This window comes from Panthera pardus, unplaced genomic scaffold (genome assembly GCF_024362965.1).
Source record: "Panthera pardus isolate Hobbes unplaced genomic scaffold, ASM2436296v1 HiC_scaffold_8, whole genome shotgun sequence".
Lineage (NCBI taxonomy): Eukaryota > Metazoa > Chordata > Mammalia > Carnivora > Felidae > Panthera > Panthera pardus.
Window position 1 is genome coordinate 64,826,305 of NW_026527013.1, and position 18,821 is coordinate 64,845,125.

General features: G+C 38.0%; 1 protein-coding gene across 2 annotated transcripts in view; it reads right to left on the reverse strand.

Annotated features, from left to right (window-relative positions):
- Positions 1-503: 503 nt before the first annotated feature.
- Positions 504-18,821, reverse strand: part of ZPBP (zona pellucida binding protein) — a 114,681-nt gene continuing 96,363 nt past the window's right edge. For both annotated transcript variants that reach the window (XM_019451003.2, XM_019451001.2), the window contains one exon: positions 504-712. In XM_019451003.2, coding sequence (XP_019306548.1) covers positions 618-712 — 95 coding nt within the window. In that variant the 3' untranslated portion in view covers positions 504-617. The remainder of the gene's footprint in view (positions 713-18,821) is intronic.

An 18,821-nucleotide genomic window follows, 5' to 3' on the forward strand; every position in this document is an offset into this window, starting at 1 on the left:
TCCATTCTAAAATGTCAAAAAGGTAATTTAAAGGCCTTTATACTGAAAAGCTGAAGATCACCACACTGAACTTTATTAAAAACTCATGGTGTCGTTGGGACCTGGCCTTACACTACAGTGGTTAAAGTCTGCAATAATAAGATGCACAGGCCTTTTAAAAAGTGACGCTAACTATGAAAGATCAAACTAGAAGAAGGAACAGCTCACCAATTTAAATGTTCAAAGGAACAAAACGAGCTGGAATCAAACGATTATGGAAGAACATGGTGGCCTGAGATTAGTCAACATACAGTAAGTGCAGAATGGGCGATTTTAAAATAATCCTGAAGTATCTTTTGGGGTAACACCAATATAGCATATTTGGAACTATTTTTAAAAAGCAGCGATCCAAGAAACACTCTGAAGTCGTGTGTGGGATCGGCACCGATGGCTAAGGATCAGTGGGTGCTCCATTCATAGAGCATCTGGACATACGCTGTTTCAATGACAATGATGACACCAGATTTTGTAAAATCTAATATATTTAATTTTGGCATAATAGTGATTTATTATGTATTAATATTTCAAAAATATACTTTTGTGTTTAATAAACCACCAAAGAACTCAGAACAATGGCCCTATAAGCACGCTTTAGCTCCATACACCAGGCTGCTGTTGCACTGAAGGCAGTGAGTTCCATCACGGGGGTTATAAGATCCAGGACTGCAGATCACTGTGAATAAAGAATAAGTCAATAGGTAACAGTTTCTTCAAATGCCACATAAATTAATTTTACATGGAGGATACATTTTCAAAAAAGATTCTTTATTCCTTTTTATAACTCATGCTCCTTTGTAACTGTGGCAAAATACACGTAAGATAAAATTTACCATCTTAACCGTTCTTAGGTGTCCACTTCGATAGCGTGAAGTATATTCACCTTGTTGTACAATTTATTTCTAGAACTTTTTCATCTGGGAGGAACCGCAACTCTATCTCCATTAAGTATCTCTCCATCCCCCTTCCCACCAATAACCTCTGACAGCAACCATCTACTAGCTGTTTCTATTTAGACCACTCTAAATGCCTTCTACGAAAAGTTGTAACTTTTCACTGTGATCCTGGCTTAGACTAAGACTACGAGCTCACACAATCTTACTCCTCACATAATGCTGAGTTCATAACGTGGTTCGATCATCCCTGTATATAATGAATATGTTGCCACAGCTGTCTCTGCGCGGCAGGAAGTAAAGAATCTAACGGCAGAAAGAATCTAATGGCAAATACACTCTCTCTTATGGACTGACTCTGGGATTCTGGGTAAGCAGTCGATTCCCAGTTCTCGCTTCTTCATTTGTAAAACAGGCACAGTGACAACCAAGTCTATGCTGTGATGTGAGGACTGAAATCACATGACATAGATGAAAAAGCATCCAGAACACCACAAGCCTTCAATAAATGCTCTGCCCTCGGTGGGACCGGTGCTTTTCCCTACACTTCCATTTGAGGCAGGGGCATGAAGGTCATGTGATGCCAAGGACTCTCGTTGGGCTGGGGTCTTTGATTATCCTGTTCCTCCTTTTCCTATTGCAAATGTAGTCAGCCAAGGATTCACAAAGATGTTAACTGCACATCTAAAGCGAGGCGCCTGGGGGGCTCAGTTAGCTGAGCGTCCGACCGGCTCAGGTCGTGATCTCGCAGCTCATGGGTTTGAGCCCCATGTCGGGATCTGTGCTGACAGCTCAGAGCCTGGAGCCTGCTTCGGATTCTGTGTCTCCCCCTCTCTCTGTCCCTCTATCCCTCGCGTGTTCTCTCTCCTTCAAAAATAAATAAATGTTAAAAAATTTTTTTAAAAAATTGCATGTCTAAGTCATGGCTGTTATGGGCCATCAAAGAAGATTCTGTTTCTAGCACCATGATTCAGTAATGCAGGTCACTGTCTGGATCTGGGTCATATTACATTATTTAACTTCGTATCTTTCTTTCAAATAATATTCTTTCAAACTTGGAAATATCTCAACTGTTACTCAGATGAAGTATTTTTCATTCTAGGTTCAGCAGATTTCCTCAAGTTTGAATCGATCTTTTATGTAAAAAAATACTGGTTAGACCAAGTGAAATCGATTTTTGCTGTGGTCATAACAACAGTGTTTAAAGTGGTGATGTATAGGGTAAAACTGTAATGATGTGATGCTTCCCAAAGATGTGTGATCGCAGTACACTTTCTTCCAAAATGCATATTAATATTTCTTGACGCACAATATGGACATGCTGAGAAAAGGTATCAGTGTTAAGTCATTACACAGGGAGCAGAGAAAAGTGAATCTGCGGGCAGTCTTTACATACACTTTACACACAGGGTCACCAGCAGAGCAGACACTGGCATGAAACTGTCTAAACCCCAGTTTGAATACATATGATCTTCTAATAAATGTTCTCCGAATTAACAGATCTTCATGATGCCGTATGTGCTGTAATACCTCGGAGAACTTGTCTGCAGCCCTCTCTCCTAAGGTCTATCCTAAAATGTCATGTTCCCTTTTACGTGGAATTCAGGAAAAATGCTAAAATGCTAGTTACATTTAAAGGAGAAGATTAGCAAAATTGTCTTCTAGCTTTTAGTCTCACTGAGCAGAGTATTTCCTGGCTACGGGCATGAGAGCGACCTGACGAGATCCTGATTGTGTCACGAAGCGGGGTGGAGCATTGGTGACTAATCAGTACCAACGTGCAAAGAGATGAGAGGTGGGGGACAAAACCTTCAGGGAATACTTCCTTAAGAAGGGAAATAACCAACCAGAATACAAAACGTATGCTACATGTGGTATCAAAATTAAGAACTTAATTACAAAAATCATAGAAGTAATGAGCCAAATAACAAAACTGGGGGCACAGTTGTAGATAAATAACCAATAGAATACTATTCAGAATATACAAAGAATTTGTATAAATCAATGAGGAAAGGACAGAAAACCAATTTAAAAATAGGAAAAAAAGAGAAAATATACATGTCAATTTGACTGAGCCACCAAAAAAAAGCACTCAAAGAAAGTAAGAATTTGGGAAATGTGGGGTGCCTGGCTGGTTCAGTCAGTATAGCATCTGACCCTTGATCTCAGGGTCGTGAGTTCGAACCCCATGGTTGGGCGTGGAGCCTACTTCATTCAAACAAAAGAAAGAATTTGGGAAATGTGAATAAGCATCAAACTAATATACTGAGAGTGACTTCAGCAAGATGACAGCTCAAGTGGCTTCAGCAAGATGACGGCTCCAGGCCCCCAGGCTCCCAAGGAAAATGCTAAACAAACAACAAGAGACTGGCTAAAACAACCTTGTAGCAGCTTTGGAAAGTAGTCAGAGACCAACAGCAACCAGACGAACATCCCATCAAGAAGAAGGCAGGCTCAACATGGTAGAAAATTTGTGGCACTTCTGCTCGCCCTTGCCCCAGAGCTCCTCCCCCATGCAGACTCACAGGGGAGGCTAGGCTGCCTCCAGGGGAGCAGCAGCCAGTGCTCCCTTCCAGCCCACAAACCAGAGGGCAGGGCAGACCGGACTGGCCACCTGTCTGACGGCCACCCGAAGGACTGGTCTCAGCGCTGCTTGTTTCAGACGTAGGGCAAATCTCTGGCCGGGAACAGCCCTGGGCACATTCTGAGAACCACAAAGTGATTACAGACCCATAGACACCTGGGGCAAGAGACTGGTGACTGAGGACTACACAGAGAACACCCAAGGGCCACAGGAGGAGCGGGGTGCAGACTCTCAGGGAAATGAAGATGTTTAAAAACAGCAAGGTATAATAAGAAAGGGAAGAAAGAAAGAAAGAAAGAAAGAAAGAAAGAAAGAAAGAAAGAAAATAAATAAATAAATGCAGCCAAGTATACAGAAGAATCAGAAGAAAGCACATAGGACCAAACATGAAAAAGTGTTCAATCTTTTCAATAACTGTTAGAGAAATGCCAGTCAAAACAAGAATATGGTATCACTTCATTCATACCCATCAGAATGGACACTATCAAAACAACAACAACAACAACAACAACAACAACAACAGGGAGGAGGAGGAGAAGAAGAAGAAAAGAAAAGTGGTGGCAAAGATGCGAAGCTACCGGAGGAGGCCTCGTACCATCGGTGGGAATGTGAGAAGGCGCCACTGCGATGGGAGGGGTGTCCTACGCCTTTGTTCGCTGCAGTATTACCACAGCCAAGAGGTGAACACAATCTACGCGTCCCTCATTGGCTAGATGGAGAAAGAAAATGTGTCATACACACACACTGGAATATTACTCAGCTTAAAAAACATAAATCCTGTGATGTGCTACAATATGGATGAATCCTGAGAATACTATGCTAAGTGAAATGAAGCCAGTTACAAAAAGACAGTGCATAATCCCACGTACAAGAAGTATTTTTTTTAAGTTTAATTATTTATTGAGAGAGAGAGAGAGAGAGAGCGCGAGAGTGCACAAGCTGGGGAGGGGCACAGAGAGGGAGAGACAGAATCCCAAGCAGTCTCCACGCTGTCAGCACAGAGCCCGATGTGGGGCTTGAACTCACCAACTGTGAGATTGTGACCTGAGCCGAGCTCAAGAGTCAGACGCTTAACCAACTGAGCCACCCGGGTGCCCCAAGAAGTATTTAAAAATATCAAACTCCAGAAACAAAAAGAGCTGTGGTTTCCAGGAGCCGAGGGAAGGAATAAATGGAAGTTGTTCAAAAGGTATGCACTTCCAGCTGATGAAAAAGTTCTAGACATCTGTTGTACAACAATGTAAAGTTAGGACCATTGAACGGTATACTTAAAAATGGCTAAAGTAGTTGATTTTATGTTATGTGCTTTTAAACCAGAATTAAAAATTAAAAAATACAAAAAAAATAAGAAAACAAAAATCTCCAAGCAAATTAGAGGCCAAGTCCCCATGCCTTCACAGGTGAATTCTACCAAATTCTAAAAAAATAAAAAGATAAAAAAATAAAACACAACACGAACCCCAATCTTTCTCAAATGCTTCCAGAAAACTGAAGAGGAGGAACAACATCTAAACTCATTCTGTAAGGCCAGAATTGCCATCTCGCTAAAGCCAAAGACGGTACATGAGAACAAACGAAAGGCCAATATGCCTTATGAATACGGATGGAAGTCCTCAACAAAACACTAAACCAAATTTAACAGCATATTAAAAGGATTATATTATATGTCATGGTCACTTAGGACTTACTCCTAAAATGTAATGACAGTTCAATATGTGAAAACCAATGCAATACATCACATTAACAGACTGATAGGGGGAAAACCCCAAACAATCATCTCAACTGATGCACACAAAGCATTTGGCAAAATCCACCATCACGCTATGGTGAAAACTCTAAGCAAATTTCAATTATGTAGTGGAGTGTTATCAGCCATAGTTACTACGTGATATGTTAGATCCTTAGGCTTTATCCATCTTCTAGCTGAAGGTTTGATCCTAAGAAAGCAGGACTTAAATGCTCTCCCCAAAACTAAATAAAATAAAATAAAAGATAACTGTGTGAGGTGGTGGGGGTGCCAGTTAACCAGATGGGGGAAATCCTCTCAAATGCATACCAAACCATCGCAGGGTACACTGTGAGCATCTTACAGTTTTGTCCATTCTACCTCAACAGGGAAGACAGATGCCACAGGAACATACGTGAAGGAACAGAAGGCAAAGTTGCCAAATAAAAAGGAGTTCTGCAGTGAGTCAAATTTGGTTTCAAATTTGAATTTTTCACTTAATATCTTCATGAACGCATGCAAGTACCCTAAGATTGCCAGGATTCAAATTCCTTGATTACAAAATTAGGATACTTCCTACATCAAAGGGATGTATGATGCTTAAGAAAACAGTGGCCAGACTTTCAGCAAAGCTTCAGCTATTATCATGAAGAAATCATGATAATGATTTACATTAATCATTAATGATTAATGATTTCATGAAATGTGAAATGCGTATTTCTGTGACTGTGCCTGAAACACAGTCAACACTCAGTATCATATGCACAGAACTCAGTCTTGTGTTCTTTTCATTCCTGAGCACTGGGAGCAAATCTGTATCATCTGTCTGGCCCTAACCACATTCAGTCATTGTTACTTGTATTTTCATATATTTAGATTTATACCCAATTAGAGGATACATTCCTTAAAAGCTAAAACTGTGTTGTGTTCTCGATAATTCCCTCTCACATCATGAGAGGGTAGTGGTGAATAGTAGAATAGAACCACGTTTGGCGGTGGGTAGAATAGATACTTATGTAATGTTTAAAAAAAAAAAAAAGAAGAAGAATAAAATGGATTTTCCTCAACCCGATAAAGGGCCTTCATGAAAAGCCACAGCCAATATCATAATCATAAAAGACTGAGCTTTTCCACTAAGATCAGGAAAAAGATAAGAAGGACTACTATCTTTCCTTTTTTTAATACAATATTGGAAGTCTTACCCAGAGCAGGAAGGCAAAAAAAAAAAAAAAAAAAAAAAAAAAGCAAATACAAATTGGAAAGGGGAAGTAATGTTAGCCTGTCAACAGACAGTATGATCTCATATGCAAAAAAATCTAAAGAATCCACCAACTCCCCCTCCCCCAATTTACCTGATAAACAAATTCACCCAAGTTATGAGAGACAAAATTGACATGCAAAAATCAGTTGTGTTTCTAACAATGAACAATCCAAAAAGGAAATAAAGAAAACAGTCCTGTTCACAATAAAAATAAAATAAAAATATAATATTTAGGAATAAACTGAACTGACAAAGCATAATGCTTGTATACCAAAAAATACTAAAAATTACTTAAAGAAATCAAAAAAGACACAAATAAATGACAAGACACACCCTGTTCATGGGCGGGAACATTTACTATTGTTAAGCTGTCAATACTACTGCAAACCATTCATGGATTCTATGCAAATTCTATTGAACTCCCAGTGACAATGTTTTCAGAAAAAGAAAAATCCATCCTAAAATTCACTGAAACCTCAAGGGAGCAAGAAGAGCCAAAACGATTTTGAAAAAAAGAACAAAGTTGGAAATCTGACACTTGCGGATTTTAATCCTACGATAATAAAAATGGTGTGGTCCTGGCATAAAGACAGAGCGAGAGACAATAAAGTAGAGAGCCAAGAAAAAAACTTTCAAATGATTTGGACAAAGGTACCAAGATCATTCAAATGAAGAAAGAACAGTCATTTCAACCAAGGGTAGCAGGTAAGCCCATATCCACATGCAAATGAAGGAGGCTGGACTCTGACCTTACACCTTACATAAAAGTTAGCTTAAAAAGATCAAAGATCTAAAAAGAAGAGATGAAACTGTAAACCTCTTGGAAGAACACGCAGGAAAAAAGCTTCATGACATTACGTTTTTCAATGATTTGTTTATATAACACCAAAAGCAAGTATGTACAAAAGAAAAACAGATAAATTATTTGCAAAGTATATATCAGACAAGGAGGTTAATACCCCAATAATAAAAACAAAGAACTCCTATAACTCAACCACAAAAATTAACCCAATTAAAAAATGGGCAAAAGCTTTGAGGAGCCATCTCTCCCAACACACAAATAACTAACGAATACATGAAAAGATGCTCAACATCACTAACCACCAAGGAAATGCAAATTAACACCACAATGACACACCACTTCACACACATGAGGATGGCGAGTTATTAGACAAAACAAAAAGGTGAAATAACAAATGTTGGCCGAGAGGTAGAGAAACTGTAAGCCTTGTGCTTTGTTGGTGGGAATGTAAAATGGTGTAGTCTCTGTGTAAAACAATATGGCAGTTCCTCTAAAAATTAAAAACCAATGATCCAGTGATTCCACTTCTGGGTATAAGTAGGTGGAATGAAGGTGTGTGCCTCTCTTGAAATGTGTATGTTGAGACCCAACTCCCAGTGTGGCTCTCTTTAGAGATGGGGCCTCTAAGGAAGTAATTAAGCTTAAATGAGGTCACAAGAGTGGGACCCTGATCTGACAGTTAGTGTCCTTATAAGAAGAGACAGCAGAGTGCTTGCTTGCTCTTTCTGCACACATGACATAATGAGAAGGTGGCATGTTATGCCATCTGCAAGCCACGAAGAAAGCACTCACCAGAAATGGAATCAGCCAAAAGGTTACACTTGGACTTATAGACTCGAAAATTGTGTGTGTGTGTGGCGGGGGGGGGGGGGGGGGGGGGGGGAAATGTACCGTTTAAGCCATCCAATCTACGGGATTTCATTACGGAAGCCCAAACTAACATAGAACTAACTAACGTATCCAAAAGAACTCAAAGCAGGATCTCAAAGAGTTAATCTGTACATGCATGGTTCACTATAGCATTATTCACAAGAGTCTAGAGGTGGAAACAACCCAAATTTCCATTGACAGATGAGTGGATAAAGAAAATGTGGTTACATACATATGGATACAGAAGATGTGGTGTAAGTCACGGTAGCAAAAGGCACAGCACAGGGAATATAGTCAATGATACTGTGATAGCTTTGTGAAGGGACAGACGGTAGCTACACTCGTGGTAAACACAGCATAGTGCATAAACTTGCAGAACCACTATGTTGTACAGCTGAAACTAATGTCACATTGTGTGTCTGCTATGCTGAAATAAAAAAAATTGTAGAATTAAATAAAAAAAAAAGATATGGTACATAAGTGTTAGGTGAACTAACGTGAACCAACGTGGGAACGTGAAACCATGCAAAGTAACGTGGAAGGGGATGGGGTTGTGTCCTGGTCACCTACCACATATTTTAGGGAATGGGAATGTGGTCCATCGTACCATGGAATCCTGTTCAGTCGTAAAGAGAAAGGAAATTCTGACATATGCTACAACACAGAAGCTAAGTGAAACATGCCAATCACAAAAGGACAAATACTTGTATAATCCCATTTATACGAGGTACCCACTGTAAGCAAATTTATAGAGACAGAAAGCAGAATGGTGACTGTCAGGGACTAAAGGAAGAAGGGAATGGGGACTTATCATTTAATAGGTACACAATTTCAGATGAAGAAGATTAAAAAAGTTCTAAAGATGGATGGTGCTGATAGTTATACAACAATGTAAACGTACCTAGTGCCACTAAACTGTACATTTAAATATGCTTAAAAGATTAAATTTTTTATGTATATTCTACCACAATTTTAAAAAATGTGACACAAGACATAAGGGTCATCAGATTGCAAATATTTAAAGCGTGATTATGCCAAGAACTGCACACAGGATTTGTCCCGCACTGCTGTTGTAAAAGTGTTAATTAACACACCAAATTTGGAAAAGACACAGATATATTTTAACGAATTACATATCTATTGATCCAGTATTAGGTAAACACTTTGACGAATCTTGGATACTAGGCTATATACACAAAGCTATTCATAACCGCATTGTTCTTCATGGCAAGAAAACTCAGAAGTATGAACCCATTTTAAACAATAAAACAGATATATACACCTTTATATATTCACATAATAGAATATTATATGGAAATAAAAAAATTTAAGTAGTGTTATAACCACAAAAAATATGGATGAATCTCACAAATACAGTCTACAAAATGTGAATCAGTTAAAACAGGCTACCATTAGAGAGATTCCCAGGCTGGATTTTTAAAAATCCTATTGTACGCTACTAAAGCAAAAATATAAATATTAACCAAATTAATTTATATCAGCTGTAACTCAAAACCTCAACCACAATTTTATTTTATTTAACTTGACAATTTAAAACTGGTAGCATTTAAAAAGAATAAATCAAGTGGTTTGTCCTCTCTAGACATCAAGATGTGTAATAGGAATTACTGCAGATCGGTACAACACAAGAGAGAACCCTTTAAAAGACATGTATAAGGCATGTACCCTTATTTTTAGATCTGACGGTAAAGAAAAAACTTTGACATTAATGAAATAAATTATTAGAAAAAGAATTTTATCATGACTGTGAGAAAGATATCGAGAAAATAAGCAATGAGACTTAGACTATGTTAGACAAAAAACATGCTCCAAAAACAGTGTCCACAATGTTAAAAAAAAAAAGACAGGTGGTTAGAATTCCAATTCTAGACTGAACTAAATTCACACATCTGCAGTAAGAGTTGATAAAGTCTGGAAAAAGCAGCACACTATTGGACAGCCCTGAAGAGGTGGCAAAGACGGGTAGATACCGAAGGCACGCTAACTCCTGAAAGAAGAGAACTGTACTGCATAAAACTGTTCTAGATTTCTGCAGCGGGCAGTTGTCAGTTCATGCAGCCCACAAGTAGATAAAACTGAAGCAGCAGTCCAGTCTTACCGGTTTCAAAAAGTAAAAGGACAGGCTTTTAGGCCACTAGAAGACATGGGAAGTAACGGGAGAAATTCAGTGAACAGCGTCAAGGGCTCTAAAATCTACATGTAAACTCCACCCAGATAACTGGCTAATGTATGACCTTCACATGTATCCATGATATTGCACGCTCAGCAAAAGCAAGAGTCAGAAGGCTGAACAAACCAAGAAGATGATGCCTATGGTGGGGGAGAGAGTTTAGATTTTGAATCTGGCATATCGCTTAAACACAAATCAACAATCTTCAGAAGAAAAATAAATCAGAAGACTCTATACAGCACTATCCATCAAGTTTAGTGTATCATAAACATTATTAGATTTTCAAAGACCTGGAAAACTGTGACTCATCAAGAGGAAAAAGATCAGTAGAAACAGATCCAAAATAACACAGATGTGGTAATCAGACATGAAGACTTCAAAGCAGCTAGCACAGATGTATTCACGGGCATAAAGGAATACACTGTCATAATAAGTGAGCAGACTGGAAAACTGCATCAGAGAAATGGAAGCTCTAAAGCATATAAAAGAAAATTCTAGATCCCCAAACTGAAATACTAACAAAACAAAACAAAACAAACCTGGATATGTTTAACAGCAAAATAACAACAAAAGTAGAATATGTCAGTAAATATGAAGACATACCAACAGGAATTGCCCATTCTATAGAATAAAGAGACACAAAAGTTTCAAAAAATGAATACAGTGACATCAGCAAAAATACTGGCAGCTCCAAAAGGTTGTCCCAACCAAAAAGACCTGAAAAAATCAAACAAAAACTCTCAGAGTTAACGCTGAAAGAATTCTGGAAAACCATCAACATACTGGAAACAGTTAGTAATATGGCAGAAATAAATCTTTTCCTGTCAGTAATTACTTTCAATGTAAATGGATTATATTCCACTATCAGAAGACTGAGATTGACAGAATGAATAAATAAAACATGTTATAACTTTATGCAATCTGGAGAAGACTCACTTTAGATCAAAAGAAACAAACAGGTTGAAAGTAAAAGGATGGAAAAAGATATTCCATGAAAATAGTAATGAGAAGAGAGCTGCATGGCTATACTAGTATCACACTAAATAGAAGACTCAAAACCTGTTATAAGAGAAAAAGAAGGAAACTATATACTTATAAAAGGGTCAATTCTCCAAGATATAACAATTATAAAAATATATACGACAAACGATAGGCACACAAAATATATAAAGCAAACTGAAAGAATTAAAGGAGAAGTTGACAGCTCTACGGTTTAATACTTAGAGATTTCATTACCTCACTTCAAATAATGGATAGAGGTTTTAGACAGAAGATCAGCAGAGGGCTTATAGCACAATAAGCCAATTAAACCTAATGGATATACAAAAACACTCCACTCACAGTGATAGAATACCCATTTTTCTCAAGTGCACATGGAATATTTTCTAGCATAGAGAATATTTTAGGCCATAACACAGACCTTAAAAGACTGGCGTACAAATCATCTTATTACAATCGCAACAGAATGAGGCCAGAAATCTGTAACATGAAGAAAAGTGGAAAGTTCGCACACACATATGTGGAAATTAACATCGAAAGGGACACTGGAAGTGCAAGGTTGTTTCAACATTAGGAGATCGATGCAAATTGCTATACTTGCATAAGAAAGGAAAAAAAACCATGATTATTTCAAAGGCTGCAGACAAAATATAGGACAAAATTCACTAACGACTCATGATCAAGACTTCAGCAAACTAAGAATGGTGGGGGACTGCTTCAAACTGACAACAAGCATCTAAGAAAATCCAACTGCTAATATCATACTTAAAAGTAAAAAGTTATTTATCTCTAATATTGGAAAAAACCCGTTTTTATTTCTATTCCACACCATATTGGAGAATCTAGTGACTGTAATAAAGCTAGTAAAAAAAAAAAAAGGTATAATCATAAGAAAACTGATGTTACTTGCAGAGGATAGGTTTACTCATGTAAAACTACACAGAGCATACATAATTACGAGATCCAATTAGTGAATTAAATAGGGTCACATGACCCAGGTAAGAATTTACAAATCCACTGCACCTGTGGGCACCACTGAGTAAGCATCCTCAGAGTCTCCCCTCCGACCGCCATCACGTCTAAGTCAAAGTCTAAGATATCAAAGGGCCGTGAAGGTCTTCATCAGAGGTTTCATACTTGAACCAGCCGAGGGGAGGCTGAGGGTTCACTGCGAGGCTGGGGCACGTTCATGAACGGAGCAGTAACGAGAGATCCAAACACCCAAGTGTTCCACAGCTTTCATCTGTCGTGTCGGCCACTGCGGAGGAGGTGGGTGCAGCCATGAAGGCAAGGCCACACAAGGTGGATGGGAGAGGCTGTCTCAAGAGGAGATTCTCAAAGATCCGGGCCCCACTTCACTGTGAAAAAGAGTTTGTTGGTGCCATTAAAGAAGACACTGAAGAATGTCATCTAAGAGAGTATGTGGAACAGTAAGGGGAAACTGAAGTGACTGAAATCCTGACTGCCTGAGGCAGTGGCAAGAAGAGAGGCTTTGCTTTTGTTAACATTAGATGACTCTGACTTCAGGAACAGCATGCTGTGGAGTGCCTGGGGGGCTTAGTTGGCTCAGGTTGCGATCTCACCGTTCCGGAGACTAGCTTATCATTCGATGTGAATGGCCACAACTGTGAAGTAAAGGAAAGTCGTATCTAAGTAAAAGATGCCAGATAGATGTGGCTCTGGAAACTTTGGTGGTGGTCACAGAGGAAACTGCAGTAAGCGTGGTGGCCGTCCAGGTGGTGGTGGATATGGAAGCAGTGGGGGTGGCGTGAACGGACACTGTGATGATGGAAGCAATTCTGGAGATGAGGGAAACTACAGTGGAGTCAACTACAACAATCAATCTTCTAATTGTGGACCCAAGAAATGAGGGAATTTTGGAGGCAGAGGCCCTGGCCCCTATGGTGGTCGAGGCCGGTACTGTGCCAAACCACGAAGCCAAGGTGGCTGTGGTGGTTCCAGCAGGAACTGTAGCTATGACAGTGGCAGAAGATTTTAATTCATGTCAGAAAATAAAGCTGAGCAGGAGAGGAGAGACAGAAGTGACAGGGAAGTCACAGGTTACAAGATATGTGTGAACTCAGTCACACACAGTGGTGGCGGGGCCCAGCTGCTACAAAGAAGACATGTTTTAGACAATACTCACATGCATGGACAAAAGTCTCGAGGGCTGTATTTGCAACTAATTGTACAACAGGTTATTTTAGTTTCTTAAAAAAAATTTTTTTTCACGTTTGTTTATTTTTGAGAGAGAGAGAAAGAGCATGAACAGGAAGGAGACACAGAATCCGAAGCAGGCTCCAGGCTCTGAGCTGTCAGCACAGAGCCTGATGCGGGGCTCGAACCCAGGAACCGTGAGATCATGACCTGAGCTGAATGAAGTTGGACGCTTAACCAACTGAGCCACCGAGGCACCCCTTTAGTTTCTGTTCTATGGAGGGTGTAAAGCATTCCAACAGAGGGTTTCAGTGTAGATTTTTTTTTTTTGCACCCACGTTGTCGATTGTTAAACGTAATAGTCTGATCATGATGCTGAACGAGTGTGTCTTTTTAAAAATGTGCTGTATAAACTTAGTCTACTCTGAAGCCATTTTGGTATACTATCCCAACAATGTGAAGTCAGAATTCCTTCAAGGTCATTCCAGGTTCCATTCAAAATTTATTTACCACCTGCTCAGGCACAGAAGCCATGGTCTCCAGAAACTCTGGTACAGGTGAGCTGACATTCACTGTTGTGACCTGCAGTTCACTATTAAAAGGATCACCCAAGCGCAGTCACAGAATTTACTTGGTTGTTTTTGGCATATCCTATGTCATATATCTGAATTGAATGATGGTATCAGATAAAATTATAAATGGGAATGAAGCCTGTGCATCATATATCATGTGTAATCAGTAAATGCCTTAATATCCTCTTAAAAAAATCAACTGCACTCTTATAAGCTAACTGGAAAATAAGTCATTAAAAGAATTCCATTTACAGTAGAGCAAGAAAACCCTTTAACATCCTTAAGAATAAATCTGAGAAAGAACTGAAAACTACAAAACATCCTTGAGACAAATTTAAAATAATTTACACAGATGGAGAATAACCGTGTTCACTGTCAGGAAGACTGAGTATGTTTGAGATGATTAATTATTATCAGTTTTGTCTCCAGAATAAATACAATCTATTCAGACTACATACAGCAGGCTTGTTTGCAGAAACTGGCATGCTAATTCTAAAATGTACACAGTAATTCACAAAACAGAATAACCAAAGAAATGTTTAAAATGTAATATAATAGTTACTATGAAAGTACAGCCACCGACACTTTGGTATTGGTGAAATAATAGATGTGTGGATAAGCGGAGCAAAACCGAGCCTATACGAGCATCGTCAGTTGAATTTTGATAGAGGCGCCAAGGACATTTTAATGGAGGAAGAAAAGTCTTCAGTAAATGGTGCTGGATCACCAGGATAGGATGAATGATCATCAACCCTTACCTCACACTAAACACAAAAATGAACTCAAAATGGACCATGGACCTAGATGTACAACCCAAAGTACAGAACAAAAGGCACAGGAGAAAATCTTCGTGGTCTTTGAATATGAAAAGGTTTATTAAGACACATGAGCCATACGATAAAAATGAGTTAGTTGGACTTCAACATTTTTCTTTGAAAACGGAAATGCAGGCCAGTCTGGGACAACACATTCGTGGCACATACAGGTTCCCGTCTATCTGAAAGCAGGGCATTCCTATGAAACATTCTGGAATGCCGTAAATGGTGTCAAGCAAAGAAGCAACTACCACTTCTTAGAAGTGGAAATCCCCTCAAGTTTCTTCAGTTAGTGAAAACGGTTTCTAAGGTAGGTCGTTACTAAAAACCAAGTGGCATAAAGTGAAGTTTCAGATAGCGGAGAAACCTGTATATTGGAACATGACTTTTGTCTATACTGTATTAAGAACTCTTACAACTCAGTAAGACAAGAACCAGCTTAAAAAAATGGGAAAGGTAATATTTGAGCAGACACTGTACAAACAAAATACCAATATCCAATGGGAACTTGAAAGTATCTTTTTAAAAGGAATCTGAAAATTAAAACCACAATGAGATACCACTACACACACACACACACACACATGCACACGCACACACCCATACTGGAATTGCTAAAATTAAAAAGAGTAACCATACTCTGCTTTGGAAGGATTTAGAATAACTGGAAGTCCCCAACTTTGCTGGTAGAACATGAAATTGTAGAGCCACTGAAGAAAATAATTTGGCTTTTTTTTTTTTATAAAGTTAAACATACACTTACCATGACCCAGCAATCGCAGTCATACGTATTTTCCCAGGAGAACTGAAAACATATGTCCACACAAAGACTTGTACAGGAATTTTCATAGCAGCTTTATTTGTAATGGCCTAAAACTGGAAACAACCCAAATGTCCATCATCAGGTGAATGGATAAACAAAATGTGGTATATCCATACAAGGGAATACTACTCAGCAATAAAGAACAAACCATTAAGACATGCAATACTACTGATGAATCTCAAAATCGTTATGCTGAGTGAAAAGTATTCTGACAAACATTATATACTGCATGATTCCATTTATAGAAAGCTATAAAAATGCATGCTAATTAATACACAGTGACACAAGGCATATCAGTGTTTGTTTCGGAATGAATGTTGAAGCAGTCTCAATTACAAAAAGGCAGAAACAGAATTCAGGGTTATGGCGAAAACCTTTTTCTGGACTGTAGTGATAGTTTCATGGATGCATGCATGTCCAAGTTATTAAACTGTATGATTTCAAAATGAGAAGTTAATTCTAAGTCAATGTTGAGCCCAAACAAAACAAGTCACAAAGGTTAAGGTAAGACAACGTGTATTTCGTGATTACCATGCAAACCAATAGTATCTATAGTTACTGATTACCTCAATAAATAAAGTGAAAAGTAAAACATCCTGAAGTGGTATAAAACATACCAGATTCTGAGAACAGATATATCAAAGCAGAAAGGAAAGACGATGGACTATGGAGGCCTCATTTATAGGAGGATTCAGCTGTTTCATATTTAAATTGCTTCAAATCTTAGAATATGAAATAAGTGACAATATAAAACCTGTTTGAATAGATTTACTTGTTTACTTGTTGCAATGATACATGTGCGTACTTGTTTGCAGTATCATTTTATAGGCTTCTAGATGTTTGAAATACACCATTATACCATTATAAGAAAAAGATCTGTTTCCAAACAGCCATAATAATTCTCTGCCCCCCCAAAGCAAAACCAAACAAATAAAAATAAACCTCCGGGTACAGATAGCTTCAATGAAGAATTAAACATTTGAAGAGAAAATGACATAAATTTTACAAACTATTTAGACAAAGCAAGAAGAGAAAATGATTGCAACTCATTTTTAAAACCCGCAGTGCCCTACTACTAAACTTTTACAAGTATTTACAAAACTACAGACCAAAGTCCCTCATGAATATAGATACAAATATCCGTAATAGTAAGCATATAAAACCCAGAGATAACCAGAAATGGTAAATGATGATCACACATAGTTTACATTAGGTGAGCTTATGCAAGGTCAGTTCAACATCTATGTATCCATCGATTCATCATAAAATATGATAACAGATAAAAACCATATGATTATCTCAACAGTGTGTATAAAAATCGTAACAAAACTCAATCTCATTCATAATCAAAATTGAAATAAACAGGGAATGGAAGAGAATTTCCTTCATCCAGCCATGGAACCTCTAAAAAACCTCTAACTAGTATCCCACTGAACTGGGAAAGCCTGTGGACTGTGACAAGGGAACAGGAAAAAGATGCCAACTCTCACCACTTCTGTTGCGTGCTTTTCCAAACATGCCAGCTGGACTAATGGGGCAATACAAACAGAGGGGGTGGGAACTGTAAATAAAAAGTGAAAGTGTCTTTATTCCCATGTGACACGATCAGGTATGAAAAAAATCCTCAAAAATAAAAAAGAAACTCTTAGCACAGTAGCAGTGTTTGGCAAGGCCACACTATATGAAATCAATACTTCTACAAGAAAATAGGAAAAACTCTTCATGAAATTGGGGTAAGCAGAAACTTCTTGAACACAATTATCTTTGGGCCATTAAGAAAAATACTGAGAAACTTAGTTTTGTCAAAATTAAAACTTCTGGTATTTGAAAGACACTGGTAAGAAAGTCCAAAGAGAAAACACATGGACGTATTTCCAGAATATATGAATAAACCTTCATACACCAATGTTCACTAGAAAAATAACTTGACAAAAGGGTAGAGGAAAATATTTGAACAACAACTCACAAAAGAATATGTCTGCGTGCTCAAACGGAACATGAGAAGGTACTTGGTATCAGCTGTATGGTAACCGTATATTGTACTACAAATGGCAGAGTACTATACTCTGGTTGAGACGGTTAAAATTTTAAAAATGGACAATATCAAGACAGCAAGAATGTGAAACAAGCAGAAACCTCATACATTGCTGGCGGGTGTGAAAATCATCCAACCAATTCTCTTTAAACTTTGGGAGTTGCTCAACGGGTTAAACGTACCTTACCATATCCCCCTACACCTTAACTCTTACATGTTCACCCAAGAGAGATGAAAATGTAGCTCCACACAAAAACTCACACAGAGATGTGCTTACAAGTTTTATTCACAATAGCCAAAACTAGAAACAACCCAAATGCCTATGAAAAGTTGAATGGATAAATAGTTATCTTTAACAAGTAGGTGTGAGTGGTTATGAAGTGGCAATAAGGGAACAATTTGGGACAAGAGAACTTTCTGTATCCTCTGAGTGGCACTGGTTAAACGGATGAAAACACTTACCAGAACTCACTGAACTGTATAATTAGTATGTCTGCATTTAAAATTAAAACGTGTGCATTAATGACACTTTCATAAAGTTGATTAAAGAAATATTTTCCCACAAATAAAGCTCCTAGCCCAAATGGTTTCCTTGGTGAATTCGATAAAATACTTAAGGGAAAAAAATATTATTATTACATATATACACATGAACATATGTATCATACACATATACATAATACCCATACATGTGATTTTTTAAAATACAGCAGAAGAAAGAACATCGCCAACTTGTTTTTTCATGGCTGGAATATTCATGATCCTAAAACTGAGAAAGAAATTATAATAAAATGCATGATATAAATAACACCATTCCTTAAAATATGAGCATGTTAAATCCGACAATATATAATGATGATGTGGAGTCTGTCCAAAGAATGTAAGGCTCAATAAATATTTTTAAAGATTAAGTATAATTTTGTTTTAGTTTAATAAATGCAGAAAAGCAGTAGACGAAATCCAACTCTCATCCGTAATAAAATAGCTCATAAACTAAGAATAAATAGGAATTTCTTGGTCCGATAAAGGACGTATAAAAACAAACACAGCTAGCATT